This window comes from Corythoichthys intestinalis, chromosome 9 (genome assembly GCF_030265065.1).
Source record: "Corythoichthys intestinalis isolate RoL2023-P3 chromosome 9, ASM3026506v1, whole genome shotgun sequence".
NCBI lineage: Eukaryota > Metazoa > Chordata > Actinopteri > Syngnathiformes > Syngnathidae > Corythoichthys > Corythoichthys intestinalis.
The window spans coordinates 17151397-17171846 of record NC_080403.1 but is presented as its reverse complement, the minus strand read 5'-3'; the positions used below and the strand labels follow the sequence as shown (position 1 = coordinate 17171846).

At 41.1% G+C, this 20450-nt stretch overlaps 1 protein-coding gene across 1 annotated transcript; it reads left to right on the top strand.

Moving 5' to 3' along the window:
- The first annotated feature begins 3970 nt into the window (after window positions 1-3970).
- On the top strand, window positions 3971-7921 carry LOC130921712 (potassium voltage-gated channel subfamily A member 3-like). The gene has a single exon (XM_057845925.1). It carries the CDS (start codon window positions 4081-4083, stop codon window positions 5584-5586), a length of 1506 nt encoding a protein of 501 aa, XP_057701908.1. The 5' UTR covers window positions 3971-4080; the 3' UTR covers window positions 5587-7921.
- The last annotated feature ends 12529 nt before the right edge of the window (window positions 7922-20450 follow it).

Sequence of the window (20450 nt, the reverse complement as noted above, 5' to 3'; positions counted from 1 at the left end):
ATGTCCCGGCATCAAAACCAGTGTAAAGATAATTTTGGCATTATTGGGCAAAATTGCAGCCTGATGGCTGTAATTAAAATCGAAGAAATGATCTGTTGTTCGTAATTTCACGAACAAAAAAAATCAGTAAAATTGTTCTGTTTTGACCTATTGTGTCACATATTATATATTTTTTTTAACAACACTTAGCATTTAGTTGTCCTGTAACATCCTTTTGACAACACACTAAAAATTAAACCTTTATTTATGCTAGTTTAAGACTATACGTAGATACGTAGACATAACTAAAGATAAACTAACAAAATTCACGAGAGAAGCATGATTGGATGCAACATGATTGGACGTTTATCATCATCTTGGAAAGAGCAACAATTGCTGCTTTTATTTACGGCGGCGTTCATGCGTTGGCCGACCAGCAGTTCAAAACTATAGATCTCAAAGAGTACATACTGCGAAGCATCGAAATGTTATTTCTTAGTTCACCCTTTAACCAGTGATGTAATTTTTGTATACGTCAGTGGCGTCGTTAGGCCTATATTGTTAAGCACCCCTAATTAATTTGTTTTTGTTTTATTAAAAAAAAAAAAAAATACAAAAAATGCTGAAATGTTCACTACGAAGTTGCCAGAATATTAGTTTATATCAATAATCATATAACCTGTCATTATTAATTTAAATATGATCATAAATCTGTCAGTTTCTCCTCATTCCATAAAGTAAGGTAAAGAGCCCCTTCAGTGCGTCGCTGTCCAATCCATTCCACTTGTTCATATAGAGAACGCCTACATATCTGTAAATCCGATCAGCGTTATCCCTGCACCTTGCTAGCAGTTGGTACTACCATTTATTTTTTTCGCAGTTCGTCTCTGCGCACGTCTTACATTTGTTCTTTTGGGGTCAAAAGTTACATCCCATCCCTAAAAAATGCTGCTACTTAGCTGCTGCTGCTAGCTAGTTAGTCTGAAATGCATTGTGAAGGTCCAGGTTGTTTAGAGTTGTCTTTTTACCACTAACTTTAGGGTGACTTCCTTCTGGAGCATCAGCTGTATTTTTCACTTTACGCATGGATGAGTACAGCAGCTGAGCTCATTCACATAGGTGGATATCTGTGGATAGTCATAGTAATACACTAATAATAATCACTTCACCACCTTTATTGACCTGTAGGTCTCGGAGCAAAGGAGTAAAGGTGAGTTGGAAAGTAATGATTAGAAAGTGGAGAAAGCCAAGAAGATGATTATACAGTGGGGCAAATAAGTATTTAGTCAACTAACAATTATGAAAGTTCTCCTACTTGAAAAGATTAGAGAGGCCTGTAATTGTCAACATGGGTAAACCTCAAACATGAGAGACGGAATGTGGGGGGGGGGGGAAACAGAAAATCACATTGTTTGATTTTTAAAGAATTCATTTCCAAATTACAGTGGAAAATAAGTATTTGGTCACCTACAAACAAGCAAGACTTCTGGCTGTCAAAGAGGTCTAACTTCTTCTAACGAGGTCTAACAAGGCTCCACTCGTTACCTGTATTAACGACACTCATTATCGGTATAAAAGATACCTGTCCACAATCTCAGTCAGTCACACTCCAAACGCCACTATGGCCAAGACCAAAGAGCTGTCAAAAGACACCAGAGACAATTGTAGACCTGCACCAGGCTGGGAAGACTGAATCTGCAATAGGTAAAACACTTGGTGTAAAGAACTCAACTGTGGGAGCAATTATTAGAAAATGGAAGACATACAAGACCACTGATAATCTCCCTCGATCTGGGGCTCCATGCAAGATCTCATCCCGTGGCGTCAAAATGATAACAAGAACGGTGAGCAAAAATCCCAAAACCACACTTGGGGACCTAGTGAATGACCTACAGAGAGCTGGGACCACAGTAACAAAGGCTACTATCAGTAACACAATGCGCCGCCAGGGACTCAAATCCTGGACTGCCAGACGTGTCCCCCTGCTGAAGCCAGTACACGTCCAGGCCTGTCTGTGGTTCACTAGATAGCATTTGGACTATCCAGAAGAGGACTGGGAGAATGTGTAATGGTCAGATGAAACCAAAATAGAACTTTTGGGTAGAAACACAGGTTCTTGTGTTTGGAGGAGAAAGAATACTGAATTGCATCCGAAGAACACCATACCCACTATGAAGCATGGGGGTGGAAACATCATGCTTTGGGGCTGTTTTCCTGCAAAGGGACAAGGACAACTGATCTGTGTAAAGGAAAGAATGAACGGGGCCATGTATCGAGAGATTTTGAGTGAAAATCTCCTTCCATCAGCAAGGGCATTGAAGATGAGACATGGCTGGGTCTTCCAGCATGACAACGATCCCAAACACACAGCCAGGGCAACAAAGGAGTGGCCTCGTAAGAAGCATTTCAAAGTCCTGGAGTGGCCTAGCCAGTGTCCAGATCTCAAACTCATAGAAAATCTGTAGAGGGAGTTGAAAGTCCGTGTTGCCCAACGACAGTCTCAAAACATCACTGCTCTAGAGGAGATCTGCATGGAGGAATGGGCCAAAATACCATCAACAGTGTATGAAAAGCTTGTGAAGAGTTACAGAAAACGTTTGGCCTCCGTTATTGCCAACAAAGGTTACATAACAAAGTATTGAGATGAACTTTTGGTATTGCCAAATACTTATTTTCCACCATGATTGTGATTTGTGATTTTCTGGTTTTATTTTTTCCACATTCTGTCTCTCATGGTTGACGTTTACCCATGTTGAAAATTACAGGCCTCTTTAATATTTTCAAGTTGGAGAACTTGCACAATTAGTGGTTGACTAAATACTTATTTGCCCCACTGTATATAGCATACACCCCCCCCCCACACACACACACACTCACAAACTTCTAAACACATATGGAGTACAGGCAACAAGTATGGACACACCATCTCATTCGTGCGTTTTCTTTATTTTCATGACTATTTACATTGTACATTCTCACTGAAGGGAATAAAAGTAGGAATGAATTTATGTGGAATTATGTACTTAAAGTAGCACAACAACAAAAAGGTGAAATAACTTAAAATGTATAACATTCTAGTATCTTCAAAGTGGCCACCCTTCGTTCTGATTACTCTTACTATGAGCTTCATGAAGGAGTTGTCTAAAATGTTTTTTTACTTCACACTTTTCACAGCACTTTTCAGTGTTAATTAGTGGAATTTATTGCTTTATCAATAGGGTTGGGACCTTCATTTGTGGTGCATTGAATGAGGTTTGTCCAAACTTTTGGCCTGTACTGTATGTATGTACGTGTGTATGTAAATATGTTATGTATAATGTTTGGATATATGTTTGTGTGCATGTGTGTGTGTGTAAGGCAAATCAGCAAGACCCAAATATTACTTAAATTTAAGTAATTAGTAGTATTTTTCAGGGTTTCAAATTACGGCCATTTTGTTACATATGTGCCCAAAATGTAATCTGTGACTTACAACTATTTGGGAACAAACAATTACTCTGTTGTGAGTGAAAGTCACGGCATTAGCCTCTATGATTACTATATATATTTAAATTATCAATCTTTGTTAGCTGTTATTGAAGTTTTGTGCTTGTACGCTATGTTCACTTACAACCTGTGTAACTCCTGGGGGCTAAGCGCCCCCTGTTCTTTAAACCTAGTGACGCCCCTGGTGCCCATATAGTAGCAGTATCGATGCAACACAATAACAATGTGGCGACTATAAGCCAAACAAGTAAAATTATTACTCTATCACTTTTGAGGTCCAATTGATTGACTCCAAAATATGGTGCTTTACTCACTGGATGCCATTGACGGCCACAGACGTCCAATCCATATGTCCGGGAGGGTTGGCAGCTTTCATTCGCGTGCATGTGTGCAAAAGAGAGAGAGAGCAAGAGAGAGACATATGTGCGCGCTGTTGGCGGGTGTGTTGTATTTGAGTTGGGGGGGGGGGGGGGGCGCTTGAGCGAGCCATTGCAAAGCGCACGGTGATGGCTGACGGTGGATAGGCGGGTGGCTCGACCTCATCTCTCCGGGCTCCAGTGGGAGAGGCGTGCCGCCCCCCTCCCACGCTCCACCTGTTCCCTCCATCCCACCCGTATGGACCACCGAGACTCGGGCGTGATCCCGTCACCCCCGTCTTCCGTTGGGCAGCGGCTCACACATGACGACGACATGACAGTGGAAAACATCCCGAACGGGTCGAACCCAAACCTGACGCACCTGGGCCGGTTCGATCTGGGTTGCTGCGAGCGCGTAGTCATCAACATCTCGGGTTTGCGCTTCGAGACGCGGCTGCAAACTTTCAGCCAGTTCCCCGAGACGCTACTGGGCGACCCCCGCAAGAGGATGCGCTACTTCGACCCTCTCCGGAACGAGTACTTCTTCGACCGGAACCGACCCAGCTTCGACGCTATTCTCTACTATTATCAATCCGGAGGGCGCATCAGGAGACCCGTCAATGTTCCAATCGATATATTCTCAGAGGAAATTCGATTTTATCAACTCGGCGAGGACGCCATGGAGAAATTCCGCGAAGATGAAGGTTTCATTAAGGAAGAGGAGCGCGTCTTGCCTCAAAACGACTTTCAGAAACAAATCTGGCTTCTATTCGAACACCCGGAGAGTTCGGGTCCGGCGCGAGGGATTGCCATTGTGTCCGTGCTCGTCATCCTAATCTCCATCGTAATATTCTGCATGGAGACCCTTCCAGAGTTCTCCGACGAGCGGGACCGAAACACGACGCTCACCCGGAACAGTACGGACGGCGGGGGACCCCTATCGAACGCCTTTAGCCCCTTCACTGACCCTTTTTTCGTCATCGAGACGTTGTGCATCATCTGGTTCTCCTTTGAGCTCATTGTGCGGTTCTTCTCGTGTCCTAGTAAAACCACGTTCTCCAGGAACATCATGAACGTCATCGACGTGGTGGCCATCATCCCGTACTTTATCACGCTGGGCACTGAGCTGGCTGAAACGGAGAGTAACAGGGGCCAGCAGGCCAGCATGTCCCTCGCCATCCTCCGGGTCATCCGCCTGGTGAGGGTTTTTCGGATCTTCAAGCTGTCTCGACATTCCAAGGGGCTCCAAATCCTCGGGCAGACCCTCAAAGCCAGCATGAGAGAGTTGGGTTTGCTCATTTTTTTCCTTTTCATCGGAGTCATCCTTTTCTCCAGCGCGGTCTACTTCGCCGAGGCGGACGACCCCACGTCCAGCTTCAGCAGCATCCCGGATGCCTTTTGGTGGGCTGTGGTCACCATGACGACGGTGGGTTACGGGGACATGCATCCGGTGACCATCGGGGGAAAAATTGTGGGCTCCTTGTGCGCCATCGCCGGCGTGCTAACCATCGCTTTGCCGGTGCCAGTCATAGTGTCCAACTTCAACTACTTCTACCACCGCGAGACGGACGCCGATGAGCAGCCACCGTCAGGGGAACCCCCGGCCGAGAACTCGCCCAGCGCGGAGCTCCTGCGGCCGCGGGGGTCATTCGACTCCTTCGCCGGAAAAGGAGACCCGCACGTCGACGTGGAGGAGCAAGACAAGCGGCCTCAAATCAACAGTCAGAACTGCGTGAATATCACCAGGATGTTCACAGATGTCTAAATGGGAACACGTAATTTTTTAATTATATTATAGATATATTTTTAAATCTGTCGCTCATATCTGTGGACAGTGAATGTCTGTTTTTTTTGTTTGTTTTTTTTTTTTTTTTTTTGTAATTCAATCAAGCAATGACAAACTGTTTTTTCCCCACGTGGAAAGTAGATTCGAGCTTTGGGGTGAAATTTCAGGATGGAGAAAAAAGTGCTTCTATACAGCCAGGGGCAATTCTAGCCTGAGTGACTCCCTGGGCATGATAACTCCTCAGTGCCCCCTCATACAAACAAATAAATGAATAAATAAAAAATACTAAAGACGAATTATAAAACGGTTATTGGTACAACAGCGTTTCCAATGAAGTGGAAAAAATATCACAAATCCCTTTATTTTGTAAATCACAAAATGAGGCTTTAGACAATTTACGTTGAAATATTTTGAGAATTTGTTTTAGTAGTGTAAATATAAATATGTTTATACTGTAGAATTAATAGTGTTGCATATATATTTATAAATTTTATATTTATACCAGTATATACATATGTTCAATCGTGGCAGCCCCCAGGTCAAATTGGATTTGACGTCTACCACCATGGCAGCCAATGAGTGAATACTTAAAAATAAATTAACACATTTTAAGTTCTTCATAGTCTTTACATCAAACTCTTTTTGACCTGATTCCAATCCTGTGAAAATGATATGATCAGGCACGATATCAGATCCGATCACGTGGATGGGGATCTCTTAAATGAGTACATTTTCTATTTATCTTCATACTGTACATTTTATACTTTTGTTAACTGCAGTTGTCCGATAATGACTTTTTACCCGATATCTCGATATTTTCCACTTTCAAATATCTGATACCGATATATGCGGTTGTAGACTTCACATATTATGGCTAATTGTATTGTGATGCCCCACTAGATGCTTTAATTATGATAAATGTAACAACTTCAAGTTTTTTCCAAACATATATTCTTTAAAAAAAATAAGGGAAGCTGTGCTATGATGTGACCAGCCCTTCTACAAAAGCAAAGGTTTCTCCATTCACTTTAAAGGCAAATGCATATTGGCCCAAAACCAATAATGAAAAACCGATGTCGATATTATCCAATATCATTTTTTAAAATGCTCTTATCGGCTGATATTATTAATATCGGACAACTCTATTTGTGACCCGTTCTACCGATAAATAGGTAAAAATTATTGCATCATTTATCACTGGCTGCAACTGACAGCGACAGACGTCAATTCAGTTATAACTTGGAGATCGACATCCAATCCATTTTTACTCAGAAGAGATGGCGGCGATCATATGTTGCTTGACCCTTCCAGTTCAAAATGGTTCAGACTCTCATTTTGATCATTTATGGAAAATTGGCCCTAACACCCTGCATCTTGGGGTATTGCCTTTATCAACTAATATCTGTAATATTGTTAATGTATTTCAAAATTCAATAAAAACCTCAGGGTATTTTTTATCATGTTTTCTTGATACTTATGATGAGTCTGCTTAATAAGCAGAATTCTAACATAGCTTTAGGATGCAAAATTCAAAGTAAAGGTTTCTAAGGGGAGAGTTTATTCAAGATTCAGTTAGAAAATATCACCCTTTTAAAAAAGGTTTTATAACCTTCCAAAAATGTTTGATTAAAAATGCTCAATGTCAGGTACAATTAAATATGCCAAAGTAAACATAAAACATTCCCTGGCATTTAGCCAAAAGCTGAAAAATAACTACAATTGCATTTATAGGATACCCATCACTGTTTGCTTTTCAGTCAAAATTTATAATACTAATATGCGTTTTGAATAGACAAAAAGTAAATATCATGAAGATTAGTTGAGAAATGAGGACGTTATGTCTTCATTTCAATGTCAATACCTTGCCTTTAATGGAAACGACTGCCACGTAGACACTTCGATTAGCCTACTTGCTATGGCATGCTAGTGCATCTGTTATTTTTATTGAATGATTTTTATTTTTTTTAGGCGAGCATACATGTGGTCCAGCGATGCCCGTGTTGCTTCTTTTGGACCAACTTGCTGTTCATGAGCAAGAAAGCTGTGGGTCAGAATCTGTTGCAATGTGGAAGACTGAAGGCGTCACAAGGAAACACAACAAAACAAAAACACATAAACATTGAAGAGTACTTTTTTTTTATGTAGGAAGTCAAACTATCAAGGTAATAACAGCACATTTTAGGTCCATCCTAAAAATTTACCCCTAAATATTTATGAGAGTTGTATTTTTGAGGCTATATTTAAAGTATTCTTCTTAATCCTGATTTCAATTTTTAAGTATTAATTTATTTTTGTAAAAAAAAAAAAGTATAAATTATGTGGCTTTTAAAATGTCTATATTGTAGCAAACATACATTAATAACCCCTCTTGGTGCCTATATATATATCTTAATGTGGGAGAGGGATGAAAAAGTGATGTCTAATGGGTGAAAAATACAAAATGTACGTTCACTGGTCACTTTATTAGGCATACCCGAACAATGTAATGTACTTTTTTAAAACCACTATAGACTATACGAATGACAACAGGTGTGTTCATAGGTCAAATGTACCTTTTGCCAACTAGTGGAAGATAATGTCATTGTTTTCCCTTTCATTTTATGACAGAACGATACTTACATCTAGTGGCATGTTATGGCTACTGCACCTAATTCTTCCCAATATAAGTGCGTTGATATTATTCGGGTGTGCCTAGTATGTGAAATGTTCTATTGTCTAGTGATTAGTGTTGTTTATATATATATATATATATATATATATATATATATATATATATATATATATATATATATATATATATATATATATATATATATATATATATATATATATATATATATATATATATATATATTTTTTTTTTTTTTTTAATCGTCATAACTTGTGGGGATTATTTATCAGGGATGCATCCACACAAAGTGGTAATCATAATTTTAAACTATACCTTTTAATAAATTCAGAGTTGCCTATATATTGTATAGTTAATTGTAAATAAAATTGTACCTGTGAAGAGATATCTATTTACCTTTTTTGTTGGCTCCCACGGCCAAAAGGAAATCCCGCCACCCTGCCCTAGCTTGCACTTTCAACTGCAGTTTCCATGACAACACCGGTTTCCTCGGCAACAAAAGAGAGGACTTCCCTTTCTTTGCATCCCATAAACAAACAAGTGCTTGATTTATATGGTCATGTCCTGCTTTAGAATCCCTTTTTTTCAATCAGATTTTTAAAATCAGATTATTCCTTCCTTTTCCCCGTAAAGTGTCAAATCTGAAATAAATAGAATCGTTTATCTGGTAATTAAACATAATATTTACAAAATGCATTTTCTTTCTATTTCTTACCAGGGTATGACATTATTTTGAAAGCGTTGTTGCAAATAGTAGCTCAACACTACCATCTAGCGGATAACTTGAGCTAATGCTAGGCCTGTAATTATCATAAATTGGCAACCAGTTCAGGTTTACCCTGCCTCCTGACCGTTGTTAGCTGGCTTAGTTTAGCTAGCTCTAGCATCCCCGCGACCCTCGTGATGATAAGTGGTTCACAAATGAAAGACTGAATGAACGAATGTCCCTATTATGAAAAAAATAAACAAATAGTATAAGTAAAAAAAAAAATTTAATTATTGAAAATTCTTGCTGCCCTTGACTACAGTACACATCCAATGACATATTCTTACCTATTATACGGAGAGGAAAAAGTCTACAAACCCCTTGTTCAATTGCCTGGCGTGTGCGTTTTTACAAAACGAAGCTTTTATAAATCATTATTATGAACTGCTGACTTTCTACATCCCATAATGACATTCACATGCTCTATCTGTTTTGCCGACTGTTCACTTTTGTCCCCATAAAACATGTCAGGTGCAGCCAGGTGCTGCCCTTTTATGCCAGCACTTTGTACCTCTCTTTGCCCTTCAATGACAGTATTTTATGTTCCACAGCATGGTGGACACGTTTGGGACCTCGTTGTTAGCAGATATTGTATCACACAAAATATGTCAGATATAGAGAAGATGCGGTGTGGACAAAATCAGCATTGTCACTGTAGCAATGTTCTATTCTGCCTCGGTTCGGTTGCCACGGAGACCGGATCCCCAGAGATGCTCGTCAGCAGTGGGAGGAAGCCAGGTGCTTCAGGTCACATGACCAGGTTTCACATGGCACATCAGAGAAGAAAGGGGTTGAGATTTGCCATGCGTGTACTAAATTTAACTTATTAGCTGCCATTGACCACGGGAGATGTTGAATCCATTTGAACAGGGAGCGGCTTGCAGCGATCATTCGGTTCAAAAGAACTGGACGTCTATCACTGTCAATGGCAGTGAATGAGTTTTTTTGTTTGTTTGTTTGTTTTTAAATCAAAGCGGTATTGTTATAAAATGTTTACTATACTTAGGCTTGCCACCCGTCCCTTGAAGTACGGAATCGTTCCGTAATTGGGAATTAAAACTTAATACGGAACGCAGTTTATTCCGTATTTCATAATTGTCCCATGGGGCGACGCTGCGCGACCCGCGGCTCCGGTGGCGGGGAGTGGCGGGTAGCGTTGCGCCCAGCCCATGCACGTCTGTCACACACAAACACACACCTCCTGCGCTCATGAGTGACCACTAAGCCAACAATAATGAACAAAAAGGGCAGGAGATATTAAAGACGGCAAGATAGTTATCTGCCTGCCCACTGGTGTCTGCCCTGCAAACCGCTCCGTGCGTTTTCAAAACAAAAATGTCTTTTTCAACAGCAGAAGCTCAGGACACCCCACCTCATCCTCAAAAGGGGAAACGTCTCCAAAAAATAGAGTGGAGTGGAAAGAAAAGAAGGGAACCGTGATTCGATAGAGTCACTGATGATGATTATAAAGCGAACAGCAAGGCAGGCTGGAAAGTTTTTGCAGCGTCTCACGGAGGTGTAAAACAGCATGCTGCAGGGGACCTCCACAAACGGAATATAAGATCCCAGAAGAGCCTTCGTCACAATTCTTTGTACCTGAAACGTCCCCTGAGCTTGATTTGGTATGTTATTTTGCTCTTGTACAGTATATGGATAACATATAGGCTATATTTATATTTACCTTCATACTGTACATCTTGCATTGATAGGAGCATAGCTAGGCTATTTCAGTTGCTACTATGGCTGATTATTTTCAGGAATGTTGATTTTTTTTTTTTTTTTTTTTTTTTTTTGAAGCATGCATTGATTATCAATCAATATGGAATGAATTTATGTACCCATAAAGAACATCTTATTTTGTTACGCTTACTGATGCTCCTCATTTGGAATTATTCCTAATAGATTAACAGCAAATAAACACTGAATAAATAGTCCTACTGCGGATATATACTATCTATTGATTGATTGATAGTGAATTTGACATCATCCCACTCCTACCCTCTAAATTACTGCAGCTGAGGTGACACTGGTATACCACACAGTAAAACGTCACCAAATAGTGCTGACTGTGGACACAGGCTCAATCAGAAGATTTTTATGTGATTCCAAAATGGTGAAGAAAATGACTTTGGGGAGAACAAAGCAAGAGGCACTGTTGAAACAAGTCCTGGGTCCAAAGGCAGCGGGTGATGTGCTCAAGATCTTAAAGCAGGAATGTGAAGTAATTTCATAACATGCCAAAAAGGGTCACAATTAAAGTAATTAAACATTGTCCAACAAATAAAGCATGAAAAAATAATTTATATGTTGTATATTTGACAAAATAATCGCATTTCCGAAGTTCGAGCCTGAAAGGGGACGAACCCGGAAGTGATAGGTCACACCGAGAACAGCGATGGCAGCGCTCCATACGGCCGCCATACAAAGCCCTTCAAACAATGATTCAAACAGCGATATAAGTGATAGATCGAGTGCAAGGGAGGAGATCCAAGTTTTTGAAGAGTTGGAGGAAGAAGAGGAGGTTGGAATTTTATGTTGGACCTTACATATATTAGCCAGACGCTAATCAGGATGCAAACAATGTGCCTAGACTACCTGACATGGAATGCAGACAAGACCCATCGAGATTACAAGATTGGTAAGATATAGGCTGTTATTATTTTCATGATTTGAAGATGCAGGCATTTGCACATAATTTTATGTTTTTGTCTATCTGATGACATTGTTTAAAAAAATAATAATCAAACTTCATGTTCATTTTGGCAGATCCGGCAGCTCTTGTCCATATAAAATAATAATATAAAAACATTGGGGGGAAAGAAGGAGATGAGTCGTTGATGGCTTTCTCCATTTTATTTTGGCAACAATAAGAAAACAAAATAATAGCGGACCGCGAAGTTTTGCTTCTCGCTCATCTTCCCCTCGCCTCCTACTACTCACAGCTCTCCAGTCCCAGCGTCTCTTAAAGAGCATACGACACGAGAAAAAAAAGTCTTAAATGGCATTATTATGTGAATTAGAATCATATTTTGAGACGATTCGACTATATACAACAATTTAGCAAAGCGCAGATGACGAGAAATTAGTCTTTTAATCTGCCAGTTAGCCACGCCTACCATTATAGGGCTTTAGCGTCCCCAACAGGTGGATGACGTCAGCGGTAGACTGGGCTCATCGGTTTTACTATTCAGCCCAATGAGGGGGAATTGTTCAGAACGAGGAAAACGCGACGAAGAGAGCCGCAAAATGTTATTGTTTCAGTCTCTCTACTCCAATATTTTTACAGGATATTCTTTTTATCCAAGTATTTTTCCCCAATAGCTATATAAATGGCTTGAGAAGGACCAGTCAGCCCGTCGAGGGGGAACTATTCACAACGAGGAAAACGCGACAAAGAGAGCGGCAAAATGTCATTGTTTCTGTCTCTTTACTTCAATATTTTTGCAGGATATTCTTTTTATCCAAGTATTTTCCCCAATTGATAAATAAATGGCAAATAACAGTCTTGTGCTAAATGGAATATGAAATAATAAAAATCCATTTATTCAAGACGACGTGGCAAAATTACTCCATAAATGGTCAAAACTGTCAACTTCACCTTTACTGTCGCACCTCTCGAACGATATTTTATGACACCTAAATCGGACATATGTCATTTCCCTTCCCTGGCTTTGGAGAATGTAAACAAACCAGAAGGAGTGACAGCTAGCCGACATGCTAACCCGAACCGAGTGATGTTTCAAAGTCTTCGAAGCGGAAAATCACACATAACTAGCCTGGATTATTTGACATGACGACCCGGTTGTCGATTGTCTTCGTGGATGGGCAAACCGCCCGGCGGAGAGCAATTTACAGTTCGTTCCCCGGATAAGGGTGGCTGGAGTTGTTGTGCAACTAACGTGCTGCTAATGAGCATGAGGAGAGCTTTTTACATGCCTATCAATGATCAAACATAAGTAGTCTTTTATTTAAAGGAAGTTTATAGTGTTTACTTTGTAATCGCTGTATTCGTATTTGACATAATACAAAACAAGATGTTTACTCACTTCCTCGTGAGTCCAATGGTCCCACAGTAAATATCCACGGTGAATGGGAACCTTTTGAAACTCCAAAAAGGCCCATACGCCTCTCCCGCATACAGAATGATTTTTCTGCAGCCGTTTGGCTGGCGTGATGCAAAAAATAAACGTATTAATCCGCAAAATTAGCTGAATCCTTCGTCCTCATACACAACAGTACACTGTATAGTGAAGAGGACGTCTTCTACCGTACACGTCACAGCGCCCTCCTCCTCAATGCAAGACCGAAGCCGGAAGTCACTCATTTTCATGGCGCGGGATTAAAAAAACTAAATAAATATAGCGATCGCTTCCACACACATCCAAGCGGTCCATATCATTCAGGGGCATAAAATACCCCGTGTATTATGAAATAAACATGCTTTTTCGTGTCACATGCACTTTAAACGGATCGTGCATAGTGTCTTGTTATGAGCTTTTTGTTGACAAAGGTATCGAACACACGACGTGCTGACAACTTTGTTTCTTTATTAACACATGGAGCTTACAGTATGAACACAGCTTTGGGCTCTTGGCAGGAAGTGGCGTCTAATGGCGTGAGGAAATGTAGTTTTTTCGCACAAGCGAACAGATTACAAAGCACAACTTCAGTGTTGTCCCGAGACTACTTTTCCTATGATTCACTGCATGACCTGCGCACTCGCTGATTCGCTGCGAGACATTAAAACGAAAACGCTTGTTGTCAACTGTCACCTGTCAGTGGCTCTCGTAAAACACAAACTAGAAACTTCAGTCCAGAGTCTGGGCTCACCAACAAAATGCTGGACTTCATAGAGAATGCAGACGAGTCAGCTGCTGGAATTGTAGCTCTCCTGGAACATTCCCTTAAGAAATTTGGCTTGTCAATGGATCACGTGACCGGATTCAGTGCCGACAACACAAATGTTAATTACGATATTCACAACTTCGTTTTCACTAATCTGCAGGAAAAAAAAAAAAAAAAAATCTGCTGCAAGGAAACTGCCATGCCCACATAGTGCACAATACAGTTTTCTCATCGAAAAATGGATACATTTCTATGCATTTAAGGAGTTTTGGGGATGCCCCTTTTTTTCGCCTTTAAGTCTTTGGGCGCGAGAGGGGCGTCCCTTATTTCTATTTCTGAAAGGTGGCAACCCTAACTATACTTGTAATAATTTTATTTAATAAAAGCAATACAATGTGTGAACTAGAGGAGTACTCGGAGAGAGCCGATGCCGCATAAGCAGCCAAATTCAAAGCATCGCCATATTCGGTAGAGTGGGCACTGTTACTTTGCCGACCTGCCCCAAAATGTCACCACTCATCATATCAGCTACCATGCAAATTTGAGGTAAATGAGATAATCCATTATCATGGAATTCCTTTTCTGACCTTTGTGACCTTTAGACCTCATGACCCCAAAATTAAACCACCTCTTCCGTTTTATATTAAAAACATATCCTGCAAGTTTGGTCTTCAATACAAACATATAGAAAAGCAAACAAACAAGCTGAACTGAAGACATATCCTCCACTGAACCGAATGCATAACCTCCACTGTTGTGGGTTTCACCAACTTGTGGAGGTAAAAGTTTGAGACCGGGCCACCTGACGGTAAATTAATTAGTGCTGATAAAGCATCACTGAATGGTTTTATTTATTTAATGGTTATATTTGACCTAAATCAATGAAAACTAAAAAGCAATTTTGACAGTGTTAGCGTTTTTATTTCTGAAAAATCTAAAAGATGTGTTTTTTTTTGTTTTTTGTGAGGGGGGCATCTTGGTTGATTTCAATTTAATTGTGCTTGGCAATATATCAATACAGGTCTAGAAATTATTCTGAAAAACAAAATTTGGGGGAAAGAAAACTGAACGCATTTTAGAGCAACAAATTCAAGCGACTAAGGACCACCCGAACAGAATTTATTCGATCCAACGTTTTGTGATTGATTGATTCCGCAGTCATTCCAATCCAACCGAAAATGACAATGGCTAGCGATATTAATCAGTGTTCTCAACAATAACAACAACAAAGCGAGTGACCTTTTCCGTCCACCCCAATCGGACTAAAAATTTGTAAAAAATCTGAATCTGCTGTTCCAAAATATATAGAGGTTGACTAAAAACTGTAGTAACATTAGTAAGACAAAGCACAAGAGAATTCTGTGCACTCTGAGTCATTTTTGTTTAGTATCTATGTCCTGCCTTCATCCATTATTTCTAGACCTCCTCAAGGAAACGTCGCTTCCTCCCTCCCATGCTCTCAGGACTTCCTTTTATACAAGCGTAGGCCCCGTAAAGACCAGTGAACTTTATGAAAGCCCCCCGGAGTGCGATTACACAGACGGCAAAGAGCAAAAAGACGGACAGACGGACTTGTGACTGACGACATCCTCGCTTGCCGCCATTTCTGACAGCGCATAGTCACCAACCAGGAAATATCAAGGGTGGCGGGACGGACGGAAACGCTGAGAGCTGTGAATAATTGCAGCAGATGCACACTCGGACTTTTTTGTTATTGTTATGGATGAGCTTCAAGTGAAGTTCAAGTGAGGCCCCAGGCGCAAGGAAAAATGTTAGCATAAACATGCAAATATAATTCAAAAGACATCCAATCATCCTTCTACTGTGAATCCAAATGAGTTTATCATTAGTTGACATCCAATCCATTTGAAGCGGGGGGTTGGCAGCAAATGAACAGTCGTTCTTTCCCCCCTCCTCCCATTCCAAATGGATTGGACATCTTTCGCCGTCAATGGCAGCCAATGAGTTGAATAAGCTAACATTTACATTCTTCTTGACAAGTTTTCATCACCATGACTCGGTGGCTGTAAATCCCTCACGTCCCACCACAACACAGCGGATGTCTCTGCTGCATGCAGTACACTGCAGTACTTTCCCTCCCTCTCTCCAAACCGGACCCTTTTGTTGTAATAACACTAAATCGTGCCAGTCCATGCTAATGATCATCATTATAAATATATCTGATCCTTCCTGAACCTCATACAAAAGGGAGTTTAATTTCAAATGTGACCTTGCTGTAATATAACTCAGTTTTCCCAGGGGAAATGCATCCCTTGACTTGAATTTCACACAGTGCAGGCGCTCATGTATTGACTCAGAAAACAAAAGGGGATCCCTGCTTCAGCGACACTGACTCACCCACCTCCTGAGTCATGCTCTTGTTCAATTTTTTTGGTGAATAGTAACGCCGTGATGTCCTTTCATGCAACCCGGCGCTTTAAAAGCTTGGGAAAAAAAATCCTAATTTCTGTTTTTACATCCCTGTTGTGAAATAGTGTCCCAATAATTTTGTCCATAATAGGTCGACATTTGTCTTCGTAATAAAGAAATGACATACTGTTTGGCCAATGTTTTTGGTCAAAAACATTTGAAACATGTCAATTGTTTTAGTTATATGTTGAAAAAATGAAAAGTTGTACATATGGACGTTGTATTTTTACGTGTCAATGGGATTGAATGGGAAGTTTTTGGTCCAAAACAATAACCGCCATTTTTTTTTTTTTTTTTTTTTTTTTTTGTGGGTCCAAGAGTCGATGATTGCTAATTTCGTTTTGTAATATTTATTTATTTTGTAGAGATGCTTTGACATAACACCCACTAAAGACCCACAAAAACGTTTGCATTAACTCATACTGATTTTTAACACAGACCCACTAAAAAATCTCCATTGGTGGACCCACAAAAATATCCTTTAGTAGTTACCCTTGTGAGAATCCTTTGTTTTGGAGAGCAAAAATCAACAGAGTGACCCAAAGAAGAAAAGATGACACATTCTTCTTTACAATTTTTATCATTCATATATATGTAAATATAAATATATATATTTGAAACAAAGTGCTGTATTTTAAGCCAAAAGAACTGTTGTGTTTGATAGAACAATGTGTTTAAATGCTGCCATAGCAGATTCATGGCACAATAAGCCCCCAAACTATTTTTAATTTGTCCGTTTTACCCTGAATTGCCCGTTTACAGACGTCGCGCAACCACTTTTGTTTCATCCCAGCCATAAAAAGAAGGTAAGTAATCATATTTATTATTTGAAATGTCTATCATTTCCCGTGGCAGTTCCTGGGCGTTCTCCTGCCTCCGCCTTCCCCTCTCTTCTCTGGCTGGGCATCCGCCCTGCGCTCCGTCGCGGGTCGCTGACTGGGCGCCGGTGTATCAGCGGGGTGTCGCCTGCACCGGCGGGGGACCCTGCCTTGCCTGGGGCTTGGTGGGCCGCTGGGAGTCCCGTGGCGTGCCGTGCCGGTTGGGGGGCTGCGGCTGTGGCTCGTGGCCCGGGTGGGCGGGCGGGGGTGGGTGTAGGCGTGGGGTTGGTGATGCGTCCCCTCCTGCCATCCCTGAAGGCCGGTTGATGGGTGCGCGGGTGGCCCGGGGGACCACCCTGGGTCCCGGGGGGGGGGACGATGGTTCCTTTGCTGGGCTGCGGGAGGAGGGATGGGCTGCGAATGGCCCCCCGCCCCCACGACCGCCCTCCCTCCCCGGGCTGGCTGGGTGGGGGCCGTGGCCCTGGGTTGGCGCTCGCGCGGCTTCTCCGCCCGTCTGCGTGGCTGTCGCGCGCCCGGTGGGGCCTGCGTGCTGCTGGATGTGGTAGGGCATTCTCGGGTCGGGGGTCCCGGTGCCGGGATTGGCGATGCGGCGGCGTAGGGTTGGTCGCCAACGGGCTTACTCATAAGAGATTCACACGATTACTGGGTTCTAGATCACAGAACTGATTTGTGTACACTCTACCCCTTTCAATCACTTAGCTTATAGGCTTATAGACACCCCCACCCCCATTCTCCTCTTTCACTGGCCAATAGGCCCCCACATGGTGTAAACCGGAAATACATCTCGCTGACGATAGCACCAGCATATTAGTAACTAGTTTAGATGTTCAATGTATTTCTAGTTGTTGTTTGTGTATGTGTTTCTTTTCCTTCTTCTCTTGTATTTCTTTTCTTCTGTTCCCCCATAATCCCTTCCTGTTCGCTGCTTTGTCATAATAAAAAGGTATTTTGAATGATCACAATGGGAGTATGTCAGACTCTCAATGTGAAACATTAAAACTGTTCAGAATCTGGGCACTTAGACTTCCATTCTCTGTGTCAAACAGCTGAACAGGACAGGTTTTAAAAAAAAAAAAAAAAAAAAAAAAAATGAAATGTCTATCATTTTTAGCTTAGAATCATAATTTATGTCTAATATTTAGTTTAAAAAAAAAGACGACTTTAAAAAACTATTCAATCGCATATTGTAAACCTATAAACAAATTACGTCACAATGAAAAAATTGGCGTCTGTAAAAAAGTCACGAATATCTACCTCATAACTATCGATTAATTGTACTTTTTCGTTACTGTCGCATTTTCCCCAATATTTTAGATGATAAATAATCGATCCAAACAAAGAAAAATGGGGGGAAAAAACGTTTAAAAGGGTAAATATATGAAAATAAAGATCTGGACCACTCCTTGATGTCTGCATCGTGACCCTTGTTATATTACCATGTTTCACCCTTAAAATTCCCAAAAAATGATACATGCTACATGGAGTTTTTGGATTGAAAAGAGGTAGGTACGCGATAATATCTAGTTAAAATCGTGGCGTCTTTAAATCTGCTCTCGCGTGCTCTCGCCACCAGTTAGGGTTTTGCTGTTTGATTTTTTTTTTTTTTTTTTTAATTAAATGCCCTCCTGTTCTACATATTTCTTCCCCCCCCCATAACAAACAAACAATTTTGAAAATTGGCCAAAGTGGGGGTCTGAGAGCGGAACTTCAAGTCACCTGAGATATATATATATGACGGAAAACACTCAGGTGACTTGAAGTTCCACTCTGAGACCCCCATTTATATATCTTTTTTTTTTTTTTTTAATATATTTTAATTGGTTAGATTATTGCGGATTTTTTTTAACCTAAAATCAACAAGAAATGTCCCAAACTCCACATGAAGTGAACCGAATTGCCCCGTAATAAACAGAAAGTAACCCACAAATAAAACAGAACTGATCCAAGAATGCCCTAGTATCTGCATGAGGTGACCAAAAATCAACAGCAAATGACCTGGAACTGCCCTGAATTTAACAAAAAGTGACCAAAGATCAGAATGAAACCTTCCTAATATAATACGTTCTTTCTATCATAATAATTTTTCACATTGTAGGGTCATTTCTTTCTATGAAAATCAATTTAACTGTAACGATTCATTGATATTTTATTTTGTTTTGGCAAGTTACGCATTAAGAATCTCTTAGTTGCTGGCCACAACAAACTGAAACCTCTTTCTGACCCACTGCTTTATTTAAAAAATATATTTTCTCCTGTCCAGATTAATCAAATGCATCGCATGCTTGGACCAAAATTCTTTTCCCCTCCTGCTGGGCTTCCATCTGACAATCCCCAAATTCATCCCCCCTTCATCCCTACTTTCTCTCCATCTGCGCCCCCCTTCTTGTCCCGAACAGCTTTGGAGTGCTTCGCCGTTAAGGGATGTAAGCTGCGTTTACTGGAGGTGGGAGAACAAGGCGCTGGATGAGGATAAGACGGTTTTAGTGTGACAATAATTCCCTGATAAGGATGAAACGCATTGGGGTGGCTGCACGTCGAGATGTGGAACATCGAAAGGGACCAAATCAGTTCATTATCTTGCAAGCTGCCATCGACGGCAATAGATGTCCGATTGCTTTGGACTGGTTCATTCATTTGCCCCCTCCCAGTAACAAAAGGATTGGACGTCTATCGCCGTCTATGACGGTGAGTGAGTTGGTTAAAGTCATCCCCCGACTCAAAAATAATGTCACAGAGAAGCGGGGAAAGCCATTATGGAGCCAGTGAGAGGCATCAGCGTCTGTTGCAGCCTTGATGGAAGCTGCCAACACTAACCTTGGCAAAGCCTCATAAATCACCATCCCCCCTTCTTCTCCCATATGTGATGGGAATCCCGCCGACCTTTAGGCCTCTCTCCCGAAGTCACGTTCGGCCACGGCGCCTTTGTAGTCGCTCGCCTGCACGCTGAGGACACAACGCTATTGAGTCGTGTAGTGTGGACTGCTTAAAATAGCTGCAATGGAGCGTCAGATCTATTTTTGTCTTGGTTTTTTTATCTATTATTAATGGACATTTGTTGCCGGGTAAGCTTGCAGTTCATCCGCTCCTCCCAGTCATAATGAATTGGACGTATAATGCCGTCAGTGGCTGCAAGATTTGTAGCCAATTCTCCCAGTTTAAATGAGTTGGATGTCTATTGTTGTCAATGGTATACTATATGTTCATTTTTAATTTTGGGTCACTTCTTTGTTAATTTTACGGTTGCAAGGTGACATATACTGTTTATTTTTGGTCACTTCCTCTTGATTGTAAGCCATTCCTGGGATGCAATTTCCGAGTCACTTCCTGATTATTG

Bases quoted from the DNA above. Each gene is read 5' to 3' on its own strand.
- LOC130921712 (XM_057845925.1), top strand. From the start codon at position 4,081: ATGGACCACCGAGACTCGGGCGTGATCCCGTCACCCCCGTCTTCCGTT.